General features: G+C 41.2%; 1 protein-coding gene across 2 annotated transcripts in view; it reads right to left on the bottom strand.

The window, feature by feature from the left end:
- LOC113438409 (histone-arginine methyltransferase CARM1-like) overlaps positions 1-26,370 on the bottom strand; it is a 58,925-nt gene that overhangs the window by 21,388 nt on the left and 11,167 nt on the right. For both annotated transcript variants that reach the window (XM_026703750.2, XM_026703751.2), the window contains exons 2-5: positions 15,810-15,935; positions 12,654-12,760; positions 12,280-12,384; positions 8,589-8,699 (exon numbers count right to left, since the gene is read on the bottom strand). In XM_026703750.2, the coding sequence (XP_026559535.1) occupies positions 8,589-8,699; positions 12,280-12,384; positions 12,654-12,760; positions 15,810-15,935 (449 nt within the window). The remainder of the gene's footprint in view (positions 1-8,588; positions 8,700-12,279; positions 12,385-12,653; positions 12,761-15,809; positions 15,936-26,370) is intronic.

Raw genomic sequence — 26,370 nt, 5'->3', positions numbered from 1 at the left:
GCTTTAATCCTAACATCCAGCTTTCTCTGGCCTCTTTATCACAAGGCATGCTGTAATATATCCATATAATTTAGGCTCTGTGAAATAGATATGTAGTCCCATACCATAAAAAGGTAACAGACTGGGAAAAGCTGCATTAATACTTTTTTTTTTAATGGACCATTTGGCAGCATTTATTTGAGATGAAGTAAAGAATGTTTCTTCAAACTGTAATTCAAGAACAAAGTCGTGCAAGAAAGATCTGAAAACCAGATAGGTAAACGAGGTAAGCTAATTATTTGCAGTGGTCTGGCGTAGTGCTATTGGCTGAAGCCATAGAGTGAAAGATGGGGGCTGTCTAGTTTCTTCTCCCAGAGACTCCCTACTCTCCTGGCCTGCCTTTCCTGCTTTGGAACGGATGCTTGGTAATTTTACAGCGGCCACCAGTTTTCTCCTTAGAATAGTGCTCTAGGAGACATTTACCTCTTAAGTTCAGCATGTGGGACATATAGGGAATCCTACAATCTGTACTGACAAATCAAAGAAAAGCAAGATTGAAAAAAAAGAAAAAAAATTATATTGTGTCTCCTATCATAAGTCTAGTAAAGGCATTTAGTAACCACAACTGGGAATAACAATTTGGTTGTTAAGGAGAGCAGTGTAACTATAACTGTTCTTACAATCTTACTTCAGCTTTGCTTTACAGACCTACAAAGGTTATAAATGTGAGGACTGATTGCAAAGTTACTTTCTCATCACCATCATAACTACGAATGGTTGATAAACAAGCCAGTTGCTCAATGAAGACTGCAGTAGCAGTATACATTTGACATGTGTGCTGTGGGTAAAGCTGTCATCCTAATTGATCAGAGGGTTCAATGTGGTAGCAAGAAGTTCGTACATTCAACTCGCCAAGAATCTGTTTGATGTAACCTTACAATAAAGTAAAAATGCTCATTCTTTTTCCTGCAGGATCCAATCTGGATCGATCACCAGAACCAACCCCGATTGGATCCTGCAACATTATCCTGGGATACATGTATTTGTCTTCATTCATTGTTTTTCCTGTCTGGTTTACTAGGGAGGGCTGACAATGTCAAATTTTACTTTTGATGCTCAGTGAAGATGGGAAGGTCCACTTATGCCAGCTTCCCCGCTGTATTTTTTTGGTGTTCTCTTTCACAAAGTTCTCTCTCTCTTTCTTTTTCTTTCAGAAGCTTGGATTTCAAAACAATCATTTTTTTTTCCTCTTGAGAAAAAAGTTGCTTAGGAAATTCCTTTTTGTCTTACCTGGCTGAGTCTGGATTTGTCTCCTTTCGCTCCACATGTTTCCAACCATTGCTCATCTGTAGGCGAGTATTAACTTTTCTGCTTGATAAATCTTTCCATTCTGGAAAGCGGCTGTAAATCCTATGTTGGATGCAGCAAGTGAATAGGTGTCATGCCCCTGTTGGAGACTGACTCCGAGGGAGAGGAGGAACAGCCCACAGGGAATGAAAGTGTGGCTCCAGAGGTTGTGGAGGAGGGGGGAAGGGCAGAGGCCGGCTGGGCAGTCAGAGGAAGAACCAAGCCCATCCCCTCTTCATCCTAAGGCACGCAGGGAGGAACGGAGAAGGGAACAATGCGGCTTTCGGAAGCGGAAATGATCTCCCTCATTGGCTGCAGCTGGGAAGAATATTATATAGGAGGGGCGTTTAAAACACAGTGTTGCTAGAAGTAAAGCGTGTTTTATTTCTGGCTGAGCTTTATCTTGGTTGGCGTTCTTCCAACAGACTGTGCCTTGTTATCTTCTTGAAGTTTGTAATTAATTATCCTGGTCTGTCGTGGAAATTCCTTCAGTGCGGTTTGTTTTGGTTTTTTATTTCTCCGTTATCTGTTCTTTGAGTTTGGACTGTATTTCTTTCTTTTGGAGACTATTTTGGAAAGAGTTGAATCTCCAACTGCGAACAATTGACAGTGAGGCCAAGTTGGAAGCATTAAAGGAAATCTATTTACATTTGGAAATTTATTATGTGTGTGCTGCTTCCCGGTCATCACAATAGGGTAGTGGGCTTGGCCATTCATTACACACACACACACACACACATATTCAAAATGAATATTTTGCTTGTGATATGCTTACTATACTACTGAAATGATCACAACATCTTAATTATAATCCAAGTTATGTTACATTTGAATTAGGCTAAGCAGCTTTAGAAATTATTTTGCATAAATTACACAGCTACTTCTCTGGAATAAGGGAAAGTGAGAGGGAGGAAGCGATATCCACTGAATTCATTAGCCTTTCTGAATCGTGTAGTTAGACCCGTGATGTTAATCCAATTCCAACCATCCCGGCCAGACTGCAAACAAGATCAGCATAACTTGCATAATTCCACATGCTGTCACTGTACAGTGTTTGAAGTGAAATGGGAGAAATTCCAGGAAATAAGCCCTGCTTGTTTTTCCCTGAAACATGCCCAATATTCTTGGTTGACTATGGATCCATTCAAGAATAAGAGAAGCTGCTAATTAGTTTAAGTCCTTTTACAGGAGATGAGTTTCAATGACCAAAGGTTTTAGTGTATTTCAATATAGGAAAAAAAAATCACTGAATGATAGCCAATAAAGACAGTTCTAATCAAAAGGCCTTACTTCACTTTAAATTTCAGTAGTACATTCAATTCTTATTCCTTGTTATTAATTTATCTATGAAATCATTCCAGCCTCATTTGCATTATACTGAATGGGCCTATTTCTCGAATATTAGTCAGCTATTAATGAGCCTCGGTGACGCAGTGGTTACAGTGCAGTACTTTGATTGCTTGTTGTACCCTATGACTATTATTAAGCGTTGTACCTTATGATTCTTGACTCTTGATGAATGTATCTTTTCTTTTATGTATACTGAGAGCATTTGTACAAGACAAATTCCTTGTGTGTCCAATCACACTTGGCCAATAAAGAATTCTATTCTATTCTACTCTATTCTGCAGGCTACTTCTGCTGAATGCCAGCTGACTGCAATTTGGCAGTTCAATCTCACCAGGCTCAAGGTTCACTCAGCCTTCCATCTTTCCAAGGTCAGTAAAATGGGGACCCACATTATTGGGGGCAATATATTGACTCTGTAAACTGCTTAGACAGGGCTGTAAAAAGCACTGTAAAGCGGTATATAAGTCTAAATGCTATTGCTATTGCAAAGATGCACTGTAGTTGTTAGCAGGGATAGTGATTCCCCTTAAGTCTGTGTTATGTCCTGAGGACTCAAGGAGTTCTCACTCAGGTCCACTCACTTTGTGTGGGCGTTATTCCCCCATTCCCATTGGTCAGTTCTCCCCAGCAGCCAGCTATAAAAGCAGGCTGCGGGGTCCAACTGGCTGCTGATTGCTGTGAGCCAGTTCCAGGCTTGGCAAGCACGGTCAGCCCTTTATTTGTAAAATAAAGTACTGTTGCACTCATGCTCTGGTTCAGCCTCTCATTGCTCAAACTTAACACTGGCGACGAGGATGGGATGGCTACCAGAAGCACCTTGCAACCGCTGAGTCACTAGCCACCGATCTACAGCCCAGAGAGAGCGATCGGCTGGCAACAAGAAACGCTGATCCGCAGCCAGAGAGAGCGGTCAGCTAGCGAAACGAGCGATCAAAAAGAGCAAACGCAGATCCGCAGCCAGAGAAAGCGGTCTGAGTCAAATAGTTAGAAGCGTCTGTAGCCGCTTGTTAGCCTCGCTACGGGAAAGTGAAGCGCTGCGAGCCGCAGCCGCTCTGCATTTGGCGCGAAATTCAAACGGGTGTCATTTGAATTTCGAGCCAGTAGGAATCACAGCACAGCGCTGTAGAGAGTCACTAACGCCCACTTTTTTTTTTTTTTTTTGGCGCGAATCAAGACACCTCCAACGGCTAGCAGCCAACGTGGTAACCCAGAGAGAGAGAAAGAGAGGGTAGCAAAAACCTCTCCAGAGCTGATATCACTAGTAACTCACGAGCGTCGTAGTCCCAGAGAGATTTCTCCCGCAGGTAGCCCAGCCGTTCCAGCACCATGAGTTCCAATCCAGTATTCCCGGCGTTTAAACCAGACGAAGAGAAGTGGGAATCGTATAAGAACCGTTTCAATCATTACATCGATGCGGTCGGCCTGTCGGATGCGGAGAGCATCGGAAAAAATCCTATTTCCTAATCTACTGCGGAGCCACCGCTTCTGATACCGCTGCAGCACTCGTGGCGCCGAGAGAATTAAAACGTTCCGTGGTCCGAGTTGCTTGAGATCCTCACAAACCACTACGCTCCCAGGCCTTCACAAATCGCCAGGAGGTTCACGTTCCGAATGAGGAAGCAATCAAGTAAGGAGACCATCAACCAATATATGGCCGCCCTCAGAACAGCAGCCCTGCACTGCGGGTTTGGAACATACCTGGAGGACATGCTCCTCGATCAATTGGTTTGTGGGGTCAAGGATCTCAACCTACAGAGGCGACTGCTAGCTAAAAAAGACCTCAACCTCGCGCAAGCGGTAGAGGAGGCCCTAGCAGCGAGCTAGCAACGAACTCAGCCACCGAAATTCAGGGCCCAAGCGCCAAGCTAGCAGCGTTCCCAGTCCATTCCGAAGAGGTGGAAGCGGAGGAAGGCCACAACGATGAGAACGATGTCCATCGCCTCACCAATGACAGACGGTCGCAGGTAGGGGCCAAACAAGAATACACCGGTCCACCCAAGCACATCACCCTGTGCCTAGCCTGTGGGGGATCACATCAAAGGGCCACCTGCAAGTTTAAAGGAGCCGCTTTGCAACAACTGCCATAAGAGGGGCACATTGCGAGAGTCTGCCAAGCCCCCAAAGCGCTGCACAAAGACCCCGTCCTCGCACTCGGGACCACAGAGGCAAGTATTAAACTGTCGCACGCACCACCTTGCCAGGCGTACTTGCCACTCTGTTAGTAAAATTTCTCTCTCGTTTCCTAGAAGGTAAACCGTGCCACATGGAGGTTGACACAGGGTCAGCGCTCTCAATAATCTCGTGGAACACCCTCAAGAGACTCCACCCCAGCCTATCTACTACCCGGCTTCAGAGATGCCAGTTCGGTCTGAAGAAGGACTACCAGGGAAGGCCATTCCCGTGATCGGCAGAGGCAAGTTCTTTGTCAGTTTTAGAGCTTTTAAAGGCCACCTACCTCTAGTGGTAGTTAACAGCAATCTACCCACCTTATTGGGGCTCGATTGGTTTCCCCACCTCGGCCTAGGGTTAACAGGAGTCCATGCTGTCTCAACCTCAGACACTGACTCCTTATTCGCTGACTACGCAGATGTGTTCAGCGAGGAGCTGGGGTGTTATAATGGAACCCCATCTCATTCACCGTTGACCCCCAGGCAGTCCCAATCAGATTAAAACCACGTAGAGTTCCATTTGCTATTCGACCAAAACTAGACGCTGAATTGGATAAACTACTAAAACAAGGGGTCATTGAGCCAACAGATTTCGCCAAGTGGGAGACGCCCATTGTCACACCCTCAAAAAAAGATGGTAGCCTGAGAATTTGCTCGACTACAAGACAACAATCAATAAATATTTACAAGTTAGCGCTACCCCGTGCCCGTCATTCAGCACTTATTGCACACATTCAACCGGGCAGTATTTTTGCTAAATTGGACATGTCTCAAGCATATCAACAGTTCCCTGTTGATAACCAAACAGCGGAACTTCAGACCATCGTCACTCACAGGGGTGCCTTCCGATGCAAGCGTCTCCAATTTGGCGTAAGTGTTGCCCCGGTATTTTTCAATCCCTCATGGAGCGGATTTTACAGGGCCTCCCTGGTGTAGTACCCTACTTCCGACGACATCTTGGTCTCGGCCAGGGACAGACCCCAACTCTTCCAGAGAGTGCGAGCAGTGTTAGAGAGGTTCAGACAGCATGGCCTCAAGTTAAAAAGAAAAATGCGCCATTGCCACTAGACAGGTGGACTTTCTGGGTTATAAAATTGACGCCTCTGGCATTCACCCCTGGAGTCCAAGGTCAGGGCGATCCACGAAGCTCCCACACCGACCTCCAAAACGGAGCTACAAGCTTTCTTGGGACTCCTAAACTTTTATGCATCCTTTTTGCCCCATAAAGCCTCAGTAGCCGAACCCTACACAGATTACTAGACAAAAAGTCACCGTGGCACTGGGGGCACAAAGAAGACCAGGCGTTTAACGCTGTCAAATCACTACTTACGTCAGAGGCAGTGCTCATCCAATTCGACCCCAACCTTCCTTTAGTACTGGCAGCAGACGCATCCCCTTTTGGAATTGGGGCGGTCCTTAGTCACCGACTCGCCAATGGCGCCGAGGCCCCCATCGCCTTTTTCTCCAGGACGCTCTCGGCCACGGAGCGAAATTACAGCCAAATAGACAAGGAAGCCCTAGCAGCTGTTGCAGCCGTGAAAAGTTTCACGAATTCCTTTTGGCCACTTCTTGAACTGGTCACCGACCATAAGCCCCTCCTGGGCCTACTGGCCGGCGACAAACAGACACCTCAAGTCCTCTCCCCTCGGATGACAAGGTGGACGCTTTTCCTAGCGGCCTACTCATACAAACTTATCCACCGCCCGGGCAAAACTCTATCCCACGCTGACGCACTCAGTCGCTGCCCCTTACCCGCTCCGGCTGAAGACCCAGCTCCTGTCAATGCCATTTTTGAAATCACCCAGTTGGACCTGCCCATCACCGCCCTTGACATCGCCGCCAAAACCAAGGCAGACCAAACGCTCGCCCAGGTGCTCGACTGGGTGAGGAGGGTGGCCGGGAGGCAATGTTGATAACAAATTCGCACCCTTTAAGACTCGCATGCAGGAGCTGTCCAGTTTGCAGGGTTGTCTACTGTGGGGCACTCGAGTGGTCATCCCGACCTCGCTGCGTCCCGAGTCCTGGAAGCGTGCACGAGGACACCCGGCATTGTGAGAATGAAGGGCGTTGGCACGCAGCTACGTGTGGTGGCCGGGTCAGACGAGGACATTGTCAATTGGGTAAGTTCCTGCAGCATTTGCCAGGAATCCCGTCCTGCTCCCCCCATCGCCACCCTACCAGATGGGAGAGCCCAGCGCCCTTGGCCTAGAATCCATATCGATCTGGCCGGCCCCATGCATGGAAAGATGTTCCTAGTGGTCGTGGGCGCTTATTCCAAGTGGATAGACGTGGCGCAGCTATCCACGACCACCACACTAGCAATCACCAACGTGTTAACGCGCCTGTTCGTTACCCATGGACTACCCGACTCCTTGGTCTCCGATAATGGCCCACAGTTTGCATCAGTAGAATTCAGCCGTTTTGCAGCCAACCTAGGCATTCGCCACATTTTCACAGCCCCATTTCACCCTGCGAGTAATGGGTTGGCTGAAAGGGCCGTCAGGACCACCAAAGAGGCCCTCGCTAGGTTTGGCAGAGATGACTGGCACCACAAACTCTCACGGTTCCTGATGAGCCAGCACTCAACCCCTGTGCAGTCACCAATAAGTCCCCAGCGGAACTTCTGATGGGCCGGCGCCTGAGGACTGTATTAGATAGACTGCACCCACAATACTGCCTGACTCTCCCTCGCTTCCACTTCGGGGTTAGACATTTTATGTTACAGGAGCCGATATTCGCAAGGAATTTCGCTGGGGACCCACTTTGGATTCGGGCGAGGTCATCGCCGTCACCGGGCCGAGATCATATAGAGTCAGGCTAGAGGATGGTCGCGTCTGGAGGAGACACATAGACCAACTCAGAAGGCGCCTCAGCAACCTCGCAAACAAGAATCCAGAGTCTCCAGTCGGGGAACCGTCCCATCCGCCACCCAGCCACACCGCACCCAGTGACCAGTCTGCGCCAGCGGTCGTTCCGGTCAGCCCAAACTCGGACAACAGCGCCCAGAGAGTTGATCAACCGGATCCAACCCACGAGAGTTTGACTCCAGAAACCAACCCGGTGGTTTCCGAGGATGCCAGTCCAGAGAGTGTTGGCGACACTATGCCAGCTCAACCGTCACAGACTGATACCGAACAGTCAGACAATGTTCCCGAGTTGCGCCGCTCCGGCGCCAACACAAACCCCCATCTACCTCAAGGACTATGCGTGTTCGCATCTGGGGGAAGGGGTGTTATGTCCTGAGGACTCAAGGAGTTCTCACTCAGGTCCACTCACTTTGTGTGGGCGTTATTCCCCCATTCCCATTGGTCAGTTCTCCCAGCAGCCAGCTATAAAAGCAGGCTGCGGGGTCCAACTGGCTGCTGATTGCTGTGAGCCAGTTCCAGGCTTGGCAGCACGGTCAGCCCTTTATTTGTAAAATAAAGTACTGTTGCACTCATGCTCTGGTTCAGCCTCTCATTGCTCAAACTTAACAGTCTGCCTCTACCATCTACTTTCACACAGATCTCTAAATGTTTGTGGTTGTTTAAGTGGGAACAAGTTTCACTGAAATAATCAAAAAGTTTTCATTTAACATGTACCTCCAGAGTGAATTATGCTCTTCAAGACACGATCCTGATGAAACACCAAAATAAAATGGACCTAAATTATTTGCACACCGTTATTTCAGCGACAAGTACTTTGTTTTCTGCACACACAGCAAAGCAAACAAATGCAGTAGCTCATCAAATCTAACATACTCACCTCGGCATATTTGGCCACCGAGCTAGCTTCAACAGCATAAACTTTTCTTGCACCAGCCTGCACAGCGAAAAATGAAAGAATACCTGATCCGCATCCAACATCTAGGACCACCTTGAAACAGAAAAATGGATGGGGATGAACATGCCACTATATAAAGCTTTATTTATATTCCAAATCTTATCAGCAGATTCAGAAAGTATAAAAACCTTCCTGCCAATCAATGCTATCAAATATTTATAAATACTATATATGACATTGCCAATCATCAAGATCTCTTAACTAAAACAATGCTAAGGTTTTCTTCATTGAAAATAAAACATGGCATCAAAATCATAACATATTTCTTTGCAACATTTTTATTAATTATAGTACAAAAAGTGAATAACAAGTCTTGAAATCACAAGCTCTTAGTATGATTAATTTGGAAAACTTACACAGAATTGTAATTTATTTTTTCTGAGGGAATTCAACAGTTATTCTTGCTACTTTATTTCTTAGCAGAAGCATTAATGTAGGTGTGAAAAAGAAGCAAGAACATATGCTGTAGGTTTATTAACTTAACACAGGTAGATCTTGCAAACGCTTTTCAAAGCAATTCATTCCATTAAATAAACCCCTAACCTAAAATCAAAAAGCAAGGTTGGAAGCATATAATTTTTAAAAAATATTTTAAGAATTTACTTAGCAAAAGTGGTAAAATAATAAAACAACTCTATATAGTTGTTACATATTAATAATAATAAACAGGACTTATGCTAAGGTGGACAGCATTTGGGCAGCATTCGTCACTCTCAGTTCCAGCAAGGGAACTAAATTAGACTATACTACACATTTATTTATATATGGATGGAAGTATTTACATGCCGCCTGACTCCTAATGATTCTGGATAGCTAATAACTTCATACTTTAATTAGTCTCATTTACTCTAACAAATTCTACATTAATCATTTTTTTATTAGTTGAAGAGCTACCTACATTCACGTTTCCTGAGTCAGCTATGATGCGTTAGAATCAGAATGTCTCATGCGTATATATTTACTTAATTTTTCCTGCCCGCCTCAATGCCTTACTTCAGTGGTTGAACTCGCGCAGCCCAATTCCGAATAGGCCACAGCCCGGTAGTATGCTGTGGCCCAGGGCTTGGAGAAACTTCTGAAGTTTCTCCACCACTCTTTTAAATTATATTTTACTAGTTCTATATCCGTGCTTCGCTATGGAACTATGTAATCAGGCTTAGTTTTGGGGGAGGAAAATAAGTGGGGGAGATTGTGCCACTGTCTACCAGCATCCAATGGTATTCATCTGGCTAGCGTCCTGTCAGTGCGTGAGAGAGTTAAGGGCTGTTTCGAAACTGAAGCAGTATTTGCTGTACGAGCAAGCAGGAGAGAGCAAAGAGCCTGGGCGTGGCTTAGCTTAAGTGTTCTGTACTAAAGCTGGTTGCTGCTGTGAAACTAAAACTGAAACTGAAACTCCTCTCCTCTGCGTGTGTTTTGCATTTGGAACAGATTTCTTTTCAGGTGGGGAGTGGGAGTAGAACTCCTTACCATCAGAGCTTGTTAATAATAATATATGAAATACTAATCCTGTGATGGTAATTTTGAAAAATTCTTTCTTAGTGAGCACCTAGAAGCCAAGAGGAACATATGTGCCAAATTTCAAGTTTGTAGGCTTTATGGTTCTTGAGATTTTGTGATGATGCATGAGTGGTATTTCACTTTTTATAGATATAGAGATTGGCAGATATTACATTGACTGTATTGTGAAGGGTGCTGCTGGCCCATGAAACATCTCTTAGCAATGAAAAGACAGACTAAAAATATTCAAATACATTTTAAAAAATTGAATATAAACTATTTATGTTTTCCCAATACCACATTCAAACAGAGGGCAGAGTAATACCAGACTGGAGGTAGGGGGTATATTTGCTTCAGAGCACTCTATCAAAACAGCAATTCTTTGCCTCTGTTTGAAATCAGAGAAAGAGAAAGGTAGAAGAGGCACATCAGAGAAAGGTACAAGAGGCACATCATTTATGTAATGAAAATGTCTCACATCAGCGCACCCTGACATTGATCTCACAGCTCTAACTGATGTGATGCACAGACACAAATTTAGATATTATTGCTGTGGCACTTTTTCTATGAGGTCAGAAAGGCATTAAACTCTTTTCTGTAGAAAAATATAAGCCGTCACTTTGTTTCTGCAGGAAAATGCACAGCCTTGACAATGAAACTCCGAAAAGAACCTAGCTAAGCAATGTTTAGACCCGTTAAAAATGCAATACAGTAAATAAATACAGCAATCAAGAAAAATTACGTGGTTGATATTAAATTACTAGGAATCAGCAAGTGTTAAAATGACCAGGAAATGGGGCCCTTCACACATCTAGAATAGCAGGCCTGGTCACAAAAACAAGTCTTCAAGGCCTGAAGAAACAGGGTTGGGGCCATCCTAATCTACAGCAGAAAAGGCATGCTTCCTAGTGTCCACCAGCCAATATTCCTTGGCTGACAGGTCCTAGAGCCTACCCACCGAGGTAGACTGGATCAGATGGGTAGGAACAACTGGGAGAAGTTGGTCCCTTAGGTTATCTGGTCCTAAGGCAAGAAGGCTTTAAAGTGACAACTAGCACCTTGAATTGCACTTGGAAACACACTGACCACCAAGGTAGCTCACAAAGCAGTAATGTTACACGTGTTGAGTACCTGACACTATTTATCAGCTGAAGCTTCAGAATGCTTTTCAAGGACACACCACCCATTTAAGAGCATGTTGCAGTAATCCATACTGGATACTTGGACAAATCAAGATGACATGACAATGAGCAGAACATTCTGGTCCAGGAATGGGCACAGCTGAAACACAATGCAAAGGTGTGCAAAGACCCTCTTAGCCACAGCTGCCACCTGCTTTTTCAGCAGGAGTCATGAATCCAAGAGGTACCCCCAGATTGTGCCCTGACATCCGCTGGAACAGTGCTACTCTCCCCAGAACCAAAGGAAGAATAACCTGAGGCCTGGAAGGCCCAGATACCCCAAACCACTCAGATTTGCTAAGATTGAGCCAAAGCTCACTGGGACCAATTCAGGCCCATAAAGCCTCCAGGTACTGGGATGGACCAAAGTTAGCCTGCAGGTGAATCCCAGAATTAATCCCTCTAAGGAGGGACCAGGTAACCTGAAACAGGACTGCTGGGTGGCTATCTGCAGGCATAATAAGAGTGGGGCCCTTATTGCCACGAGGAAGGCTCTAATAGCGGCTCTGGCTCACAGGTGTCAAAGTCGCGGCATCATGTTGCTGTCACATGATGTTTTGCTATGTTTTTCCCGTTCACGGAGCCGGGGTGGGTGTGGCCTGCATGTGACGCATCTGGCCCGCAGGCTGCCAGTTTGACACCCCTGCTATACCTTGTGCTTGAGCATCCTCACTTTTTGTCATTCACCAGCAACGCACTAGGCGTTTGTTTACCCTCTCCATCTGCCTTAGCTCATGCATGAACCATGGAGAGAGCTCCAGGATCCATGGGAACAGAGGTTGCAGCCATTCTTCCTCTTGCAGGCACCCATCAAGGTTTTGGCCGACTGGGGGTTGCAGACCTCCTCCAACCACATCAAGCTCCTTCTGGGGCTGGACAACTTTGTAAGCAAATATGTATAGATATTTGAAACTGAGCAGAAAGTGAAGGCTTACCTTATCTTTAAAATCTGTGTGATTCTGAAGTATTGCTCTGTGATATGTAGCTGTCCTTACAAAATCCTGCATCATGTTTTGTTGTTGAGATAAGCATCCATAAAACTGGAAAGAAAAATGGAAAAATGTAGCTGCTACAATTTGCCTACAGCACTATACAAAATATGAATAAAGTCTGCAATAAACCTGGGAAATATTGGTGATGGAAAAGCCATACCCCCTGAAAATAAAAATAAAGAGATTATGGCATAAGCTTTTAGCAAGTGTTAGTTAGACTTGTATGTTGCTACAAGAACTTTCTTTTTTTCTGCAACAGGTTATCCCAAACCCTCCTGGGAAATACTGAACATATTATGAAACAACCAGTTCTCTACCTGAAAATACTGAGATGCCGAGGAGTCTTCTGTTCTCTGATTGAATACAGAATGTTCCTTATTTATATTCCTACAACTGTTCAGTGTATTTGAAAACACATTATATTCTGAAAAAGAAAGAATGAAGCTAAAGTGTAGGAACATTAAACACAAAACCAAAGCAGGGAGGTGACACAAATGTAAGAAAGGTAACTGAATTATTACCATGCTGGTCTTTATTCTGCACAAAACATAATTCAAAATTCCAGTAAAATATGCCATAGCTGTAGATAGGAATTATATTGTCTGCTCTTTTCTACACAATTCTGCCCTCAAAATAGCTCAACTGTCGGAGTCTATTAATGAAATGGTATTTTTCACACAGCTCAAAATTTTATGAGGGCCTAGGAGGAAGTAGATTATCTACACCAGGCATTTCCTAATGGGAGGAGAAGCAACAATCATTGCAAATAGAAATAATGCTGCTCATTCAAATATTCTACCAACTGTCTCCATTTTTAACCTACACTAGTCCTCAGGTTTCAATCATTCAATTAGTGATGGTTTGAGGTTACAATGGCACTGAAAAAAATGGACTTATGACCGTTTTTCACACTGATGATCACTGTGGCATTCCCTATGGTCACGTGATCAAAATTCGGAAACTTGGCAATTGGCATGCATTGATGACAGCTAGTCCATCCCAGGATCTTTGCAACCTTTTGACAAGCAAAGTCAATGGGGAAGCCAGATTCACTTAACAACCATATTACAGACTGAGCAACTGCAGTGATTCACGTAACAACTGTGGAAAGAAAGGTGGTAAAAAATTTACCTAACAACCGTCTTGCTTAGCAACATAAAATTTGGGTTCAATTTTGGCCATAAGTCGAGGACTACCTGTATTGACATGAAGTATTATCAATCATGCATCCTCAGATATTGTCTTGACAATGGCTTATTTAAAATATCTGTAGAAGAGGATCAACTGTCTGAACTTCAACTGAGGCACTGATACAAAATGCCATCAAACCAGGTGTTATATTCCCTATAGAGGGGTCCCCAAACCTGGCCACTTTAAGACTTGTGGACTTCAACTCCCAGAATTCCTCAGACAGCATAGCTGGCTGAGGAATTCTAGGAGCTGAAGTCCACAAGTCTTAAATTTTCCAAGTTTGGAGACCTCAGCCCTATAGCTAAAGAAAAGTGACAAAAAACTCCAGGTAATTTTGAACTTCTGCACAGACTCAACATTCTAGTGCTGACTCCAGCAAGTCTGTCAGGTGCAATTTCTGGACCCCCTGGCAATTTGGAAAGACAGGAATTGGTATATATTTTTTCGTCTATAACTCTCTTAATATTTACTCAAGAAAATCCTTTCTGGTGTTTCATTCTGGTTTGACCTACAGATAATCCTCATTTAACAACCACAACTGGGACTGGCAACTTAGCCATTAAGTGAAGTGGCCTTAGGTGAAACTGCAACTGGGCTTATGATCAACCTTTGCTTTAGAAACCTGTGAAGGTTATAAAGGCAAAGACTGGTCATACTTTTTTTAAATCACTGACAACGTTAACTACAAATCTTTGCCAAATGAGGCAGTTGCTAAATAAGGATTACCTGTATTGTCTCTGAATCTTAAAAAACCTGCTGGCCCGCAGGTAGCATAAGAGGGGAGGAACTGAGCCAAGTCATTTTCTTTCTCTGAGAAGGTGGTATTGGTAGCAGGAAGTATTATGTAACCCATAATCAGAAGTTCCATCAAGGGAGTCCTAAGGGCATGATCAAGAACGGAGGGACGTTTCCTGCCACCTACCAACGTGCATCCTCTATTCAGTGATTCACTCTAAACAATCTCTATAACTTAGTCCTGAGAGAATTATTGAAAGCAATAGCAAATTATTATTTATTATTATTACCCATTAATATTTTAGATTTATCACCCGGGTTACAACTGCATTAACATAGCAATAGAGGAGTTAATGTTATATTCTGTGAGTTATTTTTCTAGCTGTTAGTATACTATTATATTTATTTGCTTCACCCTGTTTTTGCTTGTTTTGTTCTTTTAAATTTTGCTGGTGGTGGAGCAAAGAAATATCGTTGAACTGAACTGAATGGAAAGCAACAGCTTCCTGGTGTCTTTAAATATAGTGCAAAAGCTAAAACTGACCTTCCCTTCCCTTATCTTGGTGCCAGGACTAGCTCAAAGTTTTTCTTCAGAAGACTGAGATAAATAACATCCATCAATACCCACGGGCTACAAAGATGAAATAAATTTATAGTTCCATCTGCACATTTATAATTTTATTCCCATAAAATTTCTGAAGCTGATATTTACACAGAAATATGCTTATCTGCTGAACATTGACTATTGTGGAAAAATATGCTGCTAGTAGATGGTAGGCTGCTTAAATTATTGCTTAAATTGTTCTAGATGGATACATTTACTTTGCAAAAGACTAACGCTTATATATTAGACACACTAAAAACCTATTTTATGGCCATCTTGATGCTATTCATATGTTGCACACATGTTACACAGGAAGAAGAAAATACTAGGTATAATTTACTGCTGTCTAAATGGTAGAAACCGGATGCTGGAATATAACAATCCTCTGCATGGATTCAGTTCAGACTAACAGTTGTCAAAATAAAGAAAAAAGAAACAGGAGATGGAAAACTTAAATCACAGTAAGTCTCGAAATAGAACGATGCAATTCTCAAATAAATCACCAGAAATATTCCATTATAAACAATGAGAAGACTGTAAACTTGTGGTGTATATGTGTGTGTATAAATGATTTAAGTTAGACTTAATATCACCATCATTTGAATCCTCTTGAAATATATAAACTCTCTACAAACATCAGCAAAAATAAAACATATACAGCCAATGAATTATCAGATTAAACAAACTCAGAAGTAGGATAAGTCCAACTTGATTTTTAAAAGCTTGGAACAACAGGTTCTCAAAAACATCAAATAGGGACCACAACACCAGATCATTCTCCACTCTCTTCCCATTTTACAATCCTCAATCAAATAGTGAGTAGCAAGTTGGTCCAACAGATCTAACACCTGAGAATCTTTGACTAGGACTGTAGCTGATCTCAGCAAATACAGGACCAAAGGAAACAAAAACCTTCAAATATATATAATATCCAGCCACTTACCAGAATGTGACGTGAATTGTAGTAAGGCGCTGTTGTAACCAAGTGTTATCAAAATGGATTCTTTTCCTACACGGCAATATTCAGTATCTTTATTAACCAAGCATTTATATACACACACACCATCAACTGCAGGGAGAAAAAATATTTATAACAAAAATACATGAATATTTGTGTTTTTTTATTATTCATTATACACACACACACACACACACACACACACACATACACACACACGTTCTCACTAACATATAAATTTATTTATAGAATACACAGATATTTTGATTTAGAAGAATGTCAATGCAGTACAACATGCGTGATATAGGTCATAATTGCACTGGGGTATATGTGCTGGAAAAAAATAACTGAAGATATGTGAATGAGGTGGCACTTTTTCCCATATTGGTTGCAAAGCAGGCTGTGCATATCATTCTTCATACTATGCTTGTCATAGTAAAAGAAAAAAAAACATCAAGCTTTTTTTTTTTAAATGAACTGCTACAATGATATGCCACTAGTGTCAAATATTCTTATCAAAAGATAACCTTTTAAAATACACATCACCTCAACCTAGGCAAACATCCTTGGCATACTAGGTTTCATTACTTTTGACAGTGGAACTTTTTTTCTGTAGTCTATAGAAATTCAGTTTAATCAAGATAATAGCTTTTTCCCGTTTACACATAGTAAATATTTAGTATAGAACTCATTTATTTCTAAACAAAATCACTATAATGTCTCCCCTTTGTAATTTTTAAATAATTACAACAGTTTTAATTTTTATGGCAAATTATGAAAATGAATAAAAATGATCACATAAGTGCTTTTTCTTTCAGATTTGATATTTTCCAATAACAGAATTATCATTTCTTGTTCTTTAATTCCTTTGATTAATCATTACTCAGTCAACATGCTATCACTTCTCAGGAAAAAAAAATAGAAAGCATTTCAAAAAATCATCTAATTAAGCCTTGCAATCAAGATGCTTCGTTGATAATTTACAGTGTAATCCTATCACATCTATTCAAACGCCAGGAAAAAGATTATAAAATATTCTTTGACCACAGTTGTAATAGCATTTGCTTGTAGAAGTGCATGCACAACATTGGCAGACTAGATTCTCTGGCTCCCTTGAAGGAGTTCTTGGAATCTCGATCCAGATCCTCGTGTGCACTCTGCCACACTTCTGGGGAAAGTGTCATTATCTATTTTACTACTCCAAAAAATAAATCTGTTTCTGCACTGGTTTATTTGGGAGGACGAAATTGGCAGACCTTTTGCTTTGCTTTTCTCTGTAGCTAACTAAGCAGGCAAAATGATGACCGTGGATCACTTGGAAATCTATGACAATGGATGCTTGCTTGCTTGCTTGTAGACATTTTATTACCCAGCTAGGTAACTTCAGTGCAAGTGGGGTGGGGTAGGGTGCGGTTCCTGCTGCTTATATGCAGTAGTTGGCCGATTTTGTTGGGGGAGGAGTTTCCTCCTATCAGAATGACAGGGCGAAGAGGATAGGACGAGAGAATGATTAAGCTCCCTATCAGAATGACTGTGCTCATTTTCTAAGAAATGCGATTCTTTATTTTGTGTATCAAGATTAAAAGTATAAACAGAATCTGAAAGGCAATGGAAGAAAAGGAAGTAAATAACATTTTGACTTCTGGGGGGTTTACATCGATACTTGTTCCTTAAGAAAGGCAATACATGCACATACGCACTCAAGTAGATAAGATGTAACTAAGGCACACAGCTCAAATACAATCCAAAATTATAATGTACATCTAGCTTCAGTCTTCCCTATATTGCTGTATTCCTCTTGAATTTGCTACCTCAGATGCCTGGGGATTTGGAATTTGGCATACTTGGCTTGGAGCCAGACCAATTTCCGATTCCTTCCGTGAGGGAGAGAGAAAAGAAAATAAGACAAAATCGAGCTGCTCATTCCTCTTTCTAAAAGCTCACCTAAAAGGGGACTTTTTTCCACTCCTGATTGGGCTGCATTGTGTTTGATTTTCCCATTGTTTTATTCCCTCTGCCCACTGCTTATATTGCCAAGTGAGTTTTGATTGACAGATCAGATTTAGGGTCTCTTTAATTCTTTCAGGTCTCACCTTTTACATTATTTACTACACTAATAAATCTTTTTAAAAAGCCAATTACAGTTCCCCAGTGATAAAGCTATGGCAACGTAAGCATACAGAAAACCTTAAAGCACTTAGATTTGGAGAGCTTTCCTTCCCCATGATACATATGAAAACAGGGCTTGAAGCCTTTAGTTATTACCAATGTTGCTTCTAAATATATCCGTGGTTACAGGCTATATGGATGAATTTGAAATTCAAAATGATTCTTTATGGTTCAAACTTTGCTCTGATGATACCACTAAATACTTTTGAATGGCTTTAGTGCTATGATAACAGTCGGGACAGCTTGTGTCTCTTGCCAAAAGAATTATAAAAACTGGAATAAGAAAAAAGAGAGCCATTGAGGAAGGGTATTTCCATATCTCCAAAGGCCTCAGAAGAATGCTTGGAATAAGCTGTAGCCCAAAACTTGCTTCAGAGCAGTAGCAATATCTGGAAGTTGAGTCATGACAATTGGACTTGTTTTCTTGTTGGTTTGTGATATTAGCAGGTGTTAGCAGACAACTCTACCTGGATGATTGAGAATCTTCATCAACATATTGCCAAGCATTTTGGGGGTGGGGGCGGGGTGGAAACCCTGAGGTTGGTGAAGGAATAACCCCTAAGAATTTTAGACACATTCCAATTGCTCTTGGCCTACTCAGATTCCCCAAGTCAACTTGTTCAGACTGAAGAAGCTGCTTGATTAGTTGGCAAAAAGTCTGAAACATAGAGATCACCCCCATCTAGTGGCTTGTCCAAGATTCTGTATTTTCTTTTGGACTGTCTAATTTTCACACTGCTGAATTGTTATGATCTGGGAATAGCTCACACTACTTCAAATGAAAAACAGATTATGCACATTTCATTCACCAATGTATTAGTAATAATGATTCTTTTTTTAATGTAGCCTCCTAAAAGAGGAGGAATGGTTGGTTCTTCTACCTTTCATTCCATGTCTGATGGAATTCTCTTAGTCTAGAAATGAAAACTGAAGTTTACCCAAATTAATAATATGTGATTCATTGCCTCCTTCAGAACAACAAAAATATGGGACATTTCCTTTTTATAAATTATAGGGTAAGAAAACGCTTCTATCGTCGATAACCAAACTGGAATTTTCAAATAACATTGTTTTTTTGTCTTCTCCCAATTTAACCAGAGACTCCTGTACATAATGTCTTCTAAAATACCCTGTGTTTTGGTTCCTTATACCATAAAAAGCATGCCAACCCCAACAACAAATCATGACCTTCTAATGTCAACAGTCTAGTTTTCCTTAATGTTATCCATTCTTTAACCCACATCAAATTTGCAGCTTGGTAGTACAACTCCCAATTAGGCAGGCCAAACCCTCCTCTAGTTCTGGCATCCTGTAAAAAGCTTTAACTTTATCCTTGCTTTCTTGCCTTGCCATATATATTTCAAAACAATTTTGTTTAAATCTCAAAATAGTCTTTTCCAAGCCTAATTGGTATTGTTTGAAACAAAAATAAAATTTGGGTAAAATATTCATCTTAATTGTTGAAATCCTTCCTATTAATGACAATTGTAGGTTTTCCCATTTCTTCAAATCTTGGGCTATCTGTTGTTTAAGCTTAATATAATTGTTCTCCTTTAATGTACTACATCTTGGCGCTAAATATATCCCCAAATACTTAACCTTATTTGTAACTTGGATTTTTGAACAATTCTGCCAGTTCTTCTCTTTGTCTTAGCAACATATTCTTTGACAAAATCTTTGTTTTATCTTTGTTTATTTTCAGACCGCCACCTCCCCATATGCCTCTATCTTTTCCAACAGCTTCAAGGCTGTTTCTATAGGATCTTCCAAGATAAAGACTAGGTCGTCTGCAAAAGCTTGTAGTTTAAATTCTTCCTTTTTAATTTTCATTCCTTTTATAGTTTTATCTTCTCTGATATTTCTGTTCAACACTTCCAAAGTCAATACAAATAGCAAGGGAGAAAGAGGACAACCTTGTCTTGTGCCTTTTCATATTAATAGGATCTTGTAAATTCTCCTCCATCATTACCTTAGCTGTTTGTTCATTGTAAATTGCTTCTATTGCCTGGATAAATCTTCTTAGCAAAGCCCATCTGCTCCATTAAAAGTAACATAAATCTCCAATTCACGTTATCAAATGCCTTTTGAGCATCTAAAAATATCAAAGCCATTTGCTTTTCAGGATGCGCCTCATAGTATTCCAAGGTGTCCAGAATTACTCTCATATTGTCTCTAATTTGTCGCTTTGGCAAGAACCCATTTTGGTCTGGATGAATAAAGTTATTCCAGTATTTTTTAAGTCTTTCTGCTAATATTGAGGCAAAGATTTTATAATCTGCATTTAATAAAGAAATCGGTCTATAATTTTAATTTGAAGTAGGTCCGCCTCCTCTTTTGGAATAAGTGTAATATAGGCCTCTGACCATGTTTTTAGGTATCATCTTTTTTAACATAACTTCATATCATAACTTCTAACAATGGAATACACAGTGATTCTTGAAAGGTTTTATAAAATTCTATAGGAAACCCGTCCTGGACCTGGTGCCTTTCCATTATTTTGTTTCTTAAGTGCTTGGCTTAACTCCATCATTGTTATATTGCTTTCTAGCATTTCTTCAATCTCTTTAGGTATCTTAGGTAGATTTGCATTCTGCAGGTACTGTTTAACTTTCTCCTCATCAATATCTTCTTTCTTATATAAATGTTTGTAAAAGTCATGAATAATTTCTTTTTCTCTTTGCTGCCATGACAAGTTTTACCTTGGTCATCTATTAACTGCAATATTTTCCTTGACTCTTTCTCCTTTCTCAACTTATATGCTAGCCATCTACCTGGCTTATTTGCATCTTTCAAAATAATTCTGTTTGGCATTCCTAATTTTCTGTGCCAGTTCTTCTTTCTCTATTAAGTCCATTTTATGTTTAGTTATATCCAGTTTCAGTTTAACGCCTTTTTTCTGTGGCATTTTCTGCAGTTCTTTTTCGAGTCTTTATATTCATCCTCCAAGGCTTTAAAAGCTTGCCTTTTCCTAATATTCTTTTTCTTGTATAATCTATTATCAAGCCTCTGACATAAGCCTTCATTGTATCCCAAACATTCTGTATTAAAGTGTCTTCTTTTCTATTTTCTTTAAAAAAAGCCAATTCTTTCTCCAGCCATTGTATAAATTCTTTCTCCTTTAATATAGTATTATTTAATGTCCATCTCGATCTTTTTTTTGTCCCTTCCATTTGATTGTCAATGGGTTATGATCAGCCCAAGTACTTGTTTCAATATTTACTTCTTGAACGCTAGATATTAAGTCTTCTTTTCTCTTTTTCGGTATTGGATATTATATTTATATAATGGTTTTCTTTTTCTTTTTTTCTCTTATTTAGGATAGAACTGGCACGACTATATGATTTGTTTTAGAATAAATTACTTAAAATATAGTTATCTCACAAAGGCATGATTGAATAAAAGTATAGTCAAACTTTTTTTTTTCTTTAATAATGATATGATGATTTATAAGTTTGTATTGACAATAAGAGTTATTATATAAGGTAATTGTAATTGTGACTATGAAATGAATGCACAAAACTGATGAACCAACCGACTCACTGTTTGTATATAAATACGGGAGAGCTTGATGTTTTTATGTTTTGTCTGTTTGTTTGTATGTTAAAAAACAATAAAAAATTTTATTAAAAAAAAATATGGGACATTTCCCCATTGACTAATCCAAATGCTATTCATTTTCCTTCCTTATGAACTACTACCTTCCTTATGAAATACTCCCCAAAGTCAATGGGGAAGTCAGATTCACTTAACAGCTGTGTTACTAGTTTAACAATTGCAGTGATTCTTAACAAATGTGACTTAAAAAACGTGGCAAGGAAAGTCGTAAAATGGGGCAAAGTTTACTTAACAAATTTCTCCCTCACATAAATTTTGGGCTCAATTGTGGTGAAAAGTTGAGGACTACCTGTACATTGATACCAGGAAACACTACATCCATTTCTGTCCTACTGCATTAAAATTCATTAGACATGAGTAACTTGATGTTATTACATGGAGTTCTAACTTCTAATCCTCTATTGGGAACCAAACTCATTTAAGAGGGGTCTCAACCTTGGCAGCTTGAAGACTTGTGGACTTCAACTCCACAAGTCCTCAAGTTGCCAAGGTTGGAGACCCCTGCTTTAAGGCGCATTAACTTTAGGAGATAGCCAGATCCTGGTGCTTAGCAGTTGCAAAAGGAATATACAGATGCTATCAGAATGGTGTCATATAATCCACCTTTCCAGAGCAGAGAAATATTTTTATTTCAACCTTGTATTAAATCAGTGAGACCAACTGAATAAAATATCTACAATACTGCTCCAGAGCAACTATACGGTTCTAAAAGATCACTGACAGAGCACAATTCTTGAGAGGAACAGAGCAGAATGGCACTGATCAGCCTTTCAAGTTGGCAAAATCAAGAAACAGGCATGGCAGATATCCAGGAATCCTCTTGATTGTTAAGGTAAAATAACAGAATCTTGAAAGCAATTCAGAATTTCTCTCTGCTCCGTCTTAATGCTACACAAAATCAAGGTGGGGTTATTTTGAGTTTTCTTCTCACTTTCCCCAGGTCTGAATAATCTTTTCTGGAAGTCCTACCTTAACGGTTGATCCGTTCTTTTTCCATTCCTAAGGGCAGATTTACGTTGCTTCACAACAACAGATGAAGCTGACACAAGAGTCAAACCCACATCATCTGAAATGACAGTTTTGAAGGTCTAGAGACCAAAGTGTATAGATTTTACATATCTTTCAGCTGTTGTTGGATGGCCCAGTTTAAGAGGGGAGATTGCTATTTTAACAATAGAACAGCTAAGAACACTTTAAGAGCATTTCACTCATGGGCCTGGGAAGGAGACAAAAGCAACATCATGGAGATTCTGAAGAAAAAAAGACATCGCCAGGGTACATTTGTTATTTTGTTGGGCGTAAGTAGGAAAAGTGTTATGTGCTAAATGTGGCTCAAGAATGGATAGAATAGAAATTGGGGACAAGGAGTACCTCTCTATTGACTAATTCTTGCTGCAAGAAACATCACAATTATGATAAAATCAGGACGTGCTTTTTACTTTAAAATTAGCCAATAACTGGGTGTTGCAGGGATATTTATTTATCCCAATCCTGTATTAGACAGAAAAATCCTATAATCGAGACTCACACTGTTGTACTGTCTCTCGCACAGCATCACAAGTCTTCTGTTCCTCTCCTTGGGAGTTTCTTGTTTATGCTGGTGTTTCATTTTTTTGATTGTACTTGACCAATCACCTGATGTTTCCTTGGAGGGAAAGCTGAGAGGGAGCCTCCTTGTGGAGAAATGTGAAGCTGTTACCATGGCAAGTCCATTGTGCTGTACAGTAGAAGCCATTTTAAGCACATACACCACAAGGGGTGTTAGGAGTGCCCCACAGTATTTATTTCCAGAAGGTAAGTCATCTGTGTACTAAGTTTAATTGAAATTGTTCAAGGTGTTCCAGAGTTATGCTGGAACATACACACACACACACACACACATAAAAGTGATCAAAACACAAATGGCCCCGGAAATTACAACGCAGGACCCAGGATACTACAACAAAAGAACTCGCAAGGCCATCACACAATCCATTACCCAAGCCATTAAAACACGGGAGGCTGATGGAAAAAAGATCACTACAAAACAAACGACCCAGGAGATTACAGCACAAGATCCAGGATATCTCCCCAACAAAACTCACAAGACCATCACACAGCCCATTATACCAACATCAACTCCATCAACCAATCAAGAGGCAGCAGCGCAGCCAACCAGCCCACCACACCAGCCCCCACCACCAGTATTTATAGAGAGACGGCAGCTCCGATCACACACTGCTTGCACTGGCACAAAGCCGAAAGCACCAGCCTGAGGATGGTGAGTGGGACCTCGCCGAAACGTCACCAAGATACTCTTAATCTTACATGGGAAAAGACCCAAACACACCTAGACCTACACACACACACACACACACACACACACACACACACACTGCTCAAAAAAAATAAAGGGAACACTTAAACAACACAATGTAACTCCAAGTCAATCACACTTCTGTGAAATCAAACTGTCCACTTAGGTAGCAACACAGATTGACAATCAATTTCACATGCTGTTGTGCAAATGGAATAGACAACAGGTGGAAAGCATAGGCAGTTAGCAAGACATCCCCAATAAAGGAGTGGTTCTGCAGGTGGTGACCACAGACTACTTCTCAGTCCCTATGCTTTCTGGTTGATGGTTTGGTCACTTTTCAATGCCGGCGGTGCTTTCACTCTAGTGGTAGCATGAGATGGAGTCTACAACCTACACAAGTGGCTCAGGTAGTGCAGCTCATCCAATATGGCACATCAATGTGAGCTGTGGCAAGAAGGTTTGCTGTGTCTGTCAGCGTAGTGTCTAGAGCATGGAGGCGCTACCAGGAGACAGGACAGTACATCAGGAGACGTGGAGGAGGCCGTAGGAGGGCAACAACCCAGCATCAGGACCACTACCTCCGCCTTTGTGCAAGGAGGGGCAGGGGGAGCACTGCCAGAGCCCTGCAAAATGACCTCCAGAGGGCCACAAATGTGCATGTGACTGCTCAAATGGTCAGAAACAGACTCCGTGAGGGCCCGACATCCACAGGTAGGGGTTGTGCTTACAGCCCAACACCGTGCAGGACGTTTGGCATTTGCCAGAGAACACCAAGATTGGCACATTCGCCACTAGTGCCCTGTGCTCTTCACAGATGAAAGCAGATTCACACTGCGCACATGTGACAGACATGACAGGGTCTGGAGACGCCGTAGAGAATGTTCTGCTGCCTGCAACATCCTCCAGCATGACCGGCTTGGCAGTGGGTCAGTAATGGTGTGGGGTGGCATTTCTTTAGGGGGTCGCACAGCCCTCCATGTGCTCGCCAGAGGTAGCCTGACTGCCATTAGGTACCGAGATGAGATCCTCAGACCCCTTGTGAGACCATATGCTGGTGCGGTTGGCCCTGGGTTCCTCCTAATGCGAGACAATGCGAGACCTCATGTGGCTGGAGTGTGTCAGCAGTTCCTGCAAGACGAAGGCATTGATGCTATGGACTGGCACACCCGTTCCCCAGACCTGAATCCAATTGAGCACATCTGGGACATCATGTCTCATTCCATCCACCAATGCCACATTGCACCACAGACTGTCCAGGAGTTGGGGGATGCTTTTGTCCAGGTGTGGGAGGAGATCCCTCAGGAGACCATCCGTCACCTCAACAGGAGCATGCCCAGGCGTTGTAGGGAGGTCATACAGGCACGTGGAGGCCACATACACTACTGAGCCTCATTCTGACTTGTTTTAAAGACATTACATCAAAGTTGGATCAGCCTGTAGTGTTTTTTTCCACTTTACTTTTGAGTGTAACTCCAAATCCAGACCTCCATGGGTTGCTAAATTTGATTTCCATTGATAATTTTTGTGTGATTTTGTTGTCAGCACATTCAACTTTGTAATGAACAAAGTAAGAATATTTCATTCATTCAGATCTAGGATGTCTCATTTTTGTATTCCCTTTATTTTTTTGAGCAGTGTATATATAAATTAAGCCTTTATCTGATAAAATGATATTATCAAAAGAAACAAAGGAATTTTGGGACAAAAATACATACTTGTCTTATGGGTGAGTGAATAATCCATCTGACATGTGCTTCAAGGCAGAGACACTACTATAGTCTTTGACAGCAAACTGTTCCTTTTTCCATGTTCTGCTAGATTTTAAAGCATACTACTTCTTAAAACTGTCTTCAGACTTTCTACCATATTTGACAGATTTTTTTTTTACTATTGCTACAAACAGTAGATACTAAAATTGCTGCTGACTACTAATGCATAAGCATGCATTAATATATATTATAAATATATGGCAGGTTTCCTAAAACAGATAACAATCACTATAAAAGTATGCGCAGCTATACAGAAAGTTATAAAGTAGATTTCTTCAAATATTTTCCAACAATTCAAATTGACTGCTTTTTTCCAGTATAAGGCACAAAAATATACATGCAATCATGCCCTAAATGCAAGAATCTTGAAGAACAAGTTGTGCATAACTTTCCTTTTACAGTTCAGTGGTATTTGAAATTAACACTTTTTTTGGAAATCTGCCAAAACAGATTCTTTAATTGAAAAATATTTATTTATAATTCTCCAGTTCTGTACATACGTATTTTCAAAATGAACAATGTTAGTAGAATGACAAAAGTCTTGTGGAACTTAATATTTTACATTAATACTACAATCTTAGTCAAAAGGTGAGATACTATAAGCAATACAGAACAAATATTGCCTTACTTGTTATTTGATTTATACAGTATAGCAACTGATGTCAAATATATCCGAGCCGTGCAGCCGAGTAAT

This window comes from Pseudonaja textilis, chromosome 2 (assembly GCF_049901715.1).
Source record: "Pseudonaja textilis isolate UNSWEBS1 chromosome 2, rPseTex1.2, whole genome shotgun sequence".
Lineage (NCBI taxonomy): Eukaryota > Metazoa > Chordata > Lepidosauria > Squamata > Elapidae > Pseudonaja > Pseudonaja textilis.
Note: the sequence above shows the minus strand (reverse complement) of the source record. Positions and strands in the feature narration are given on the sequence as shown.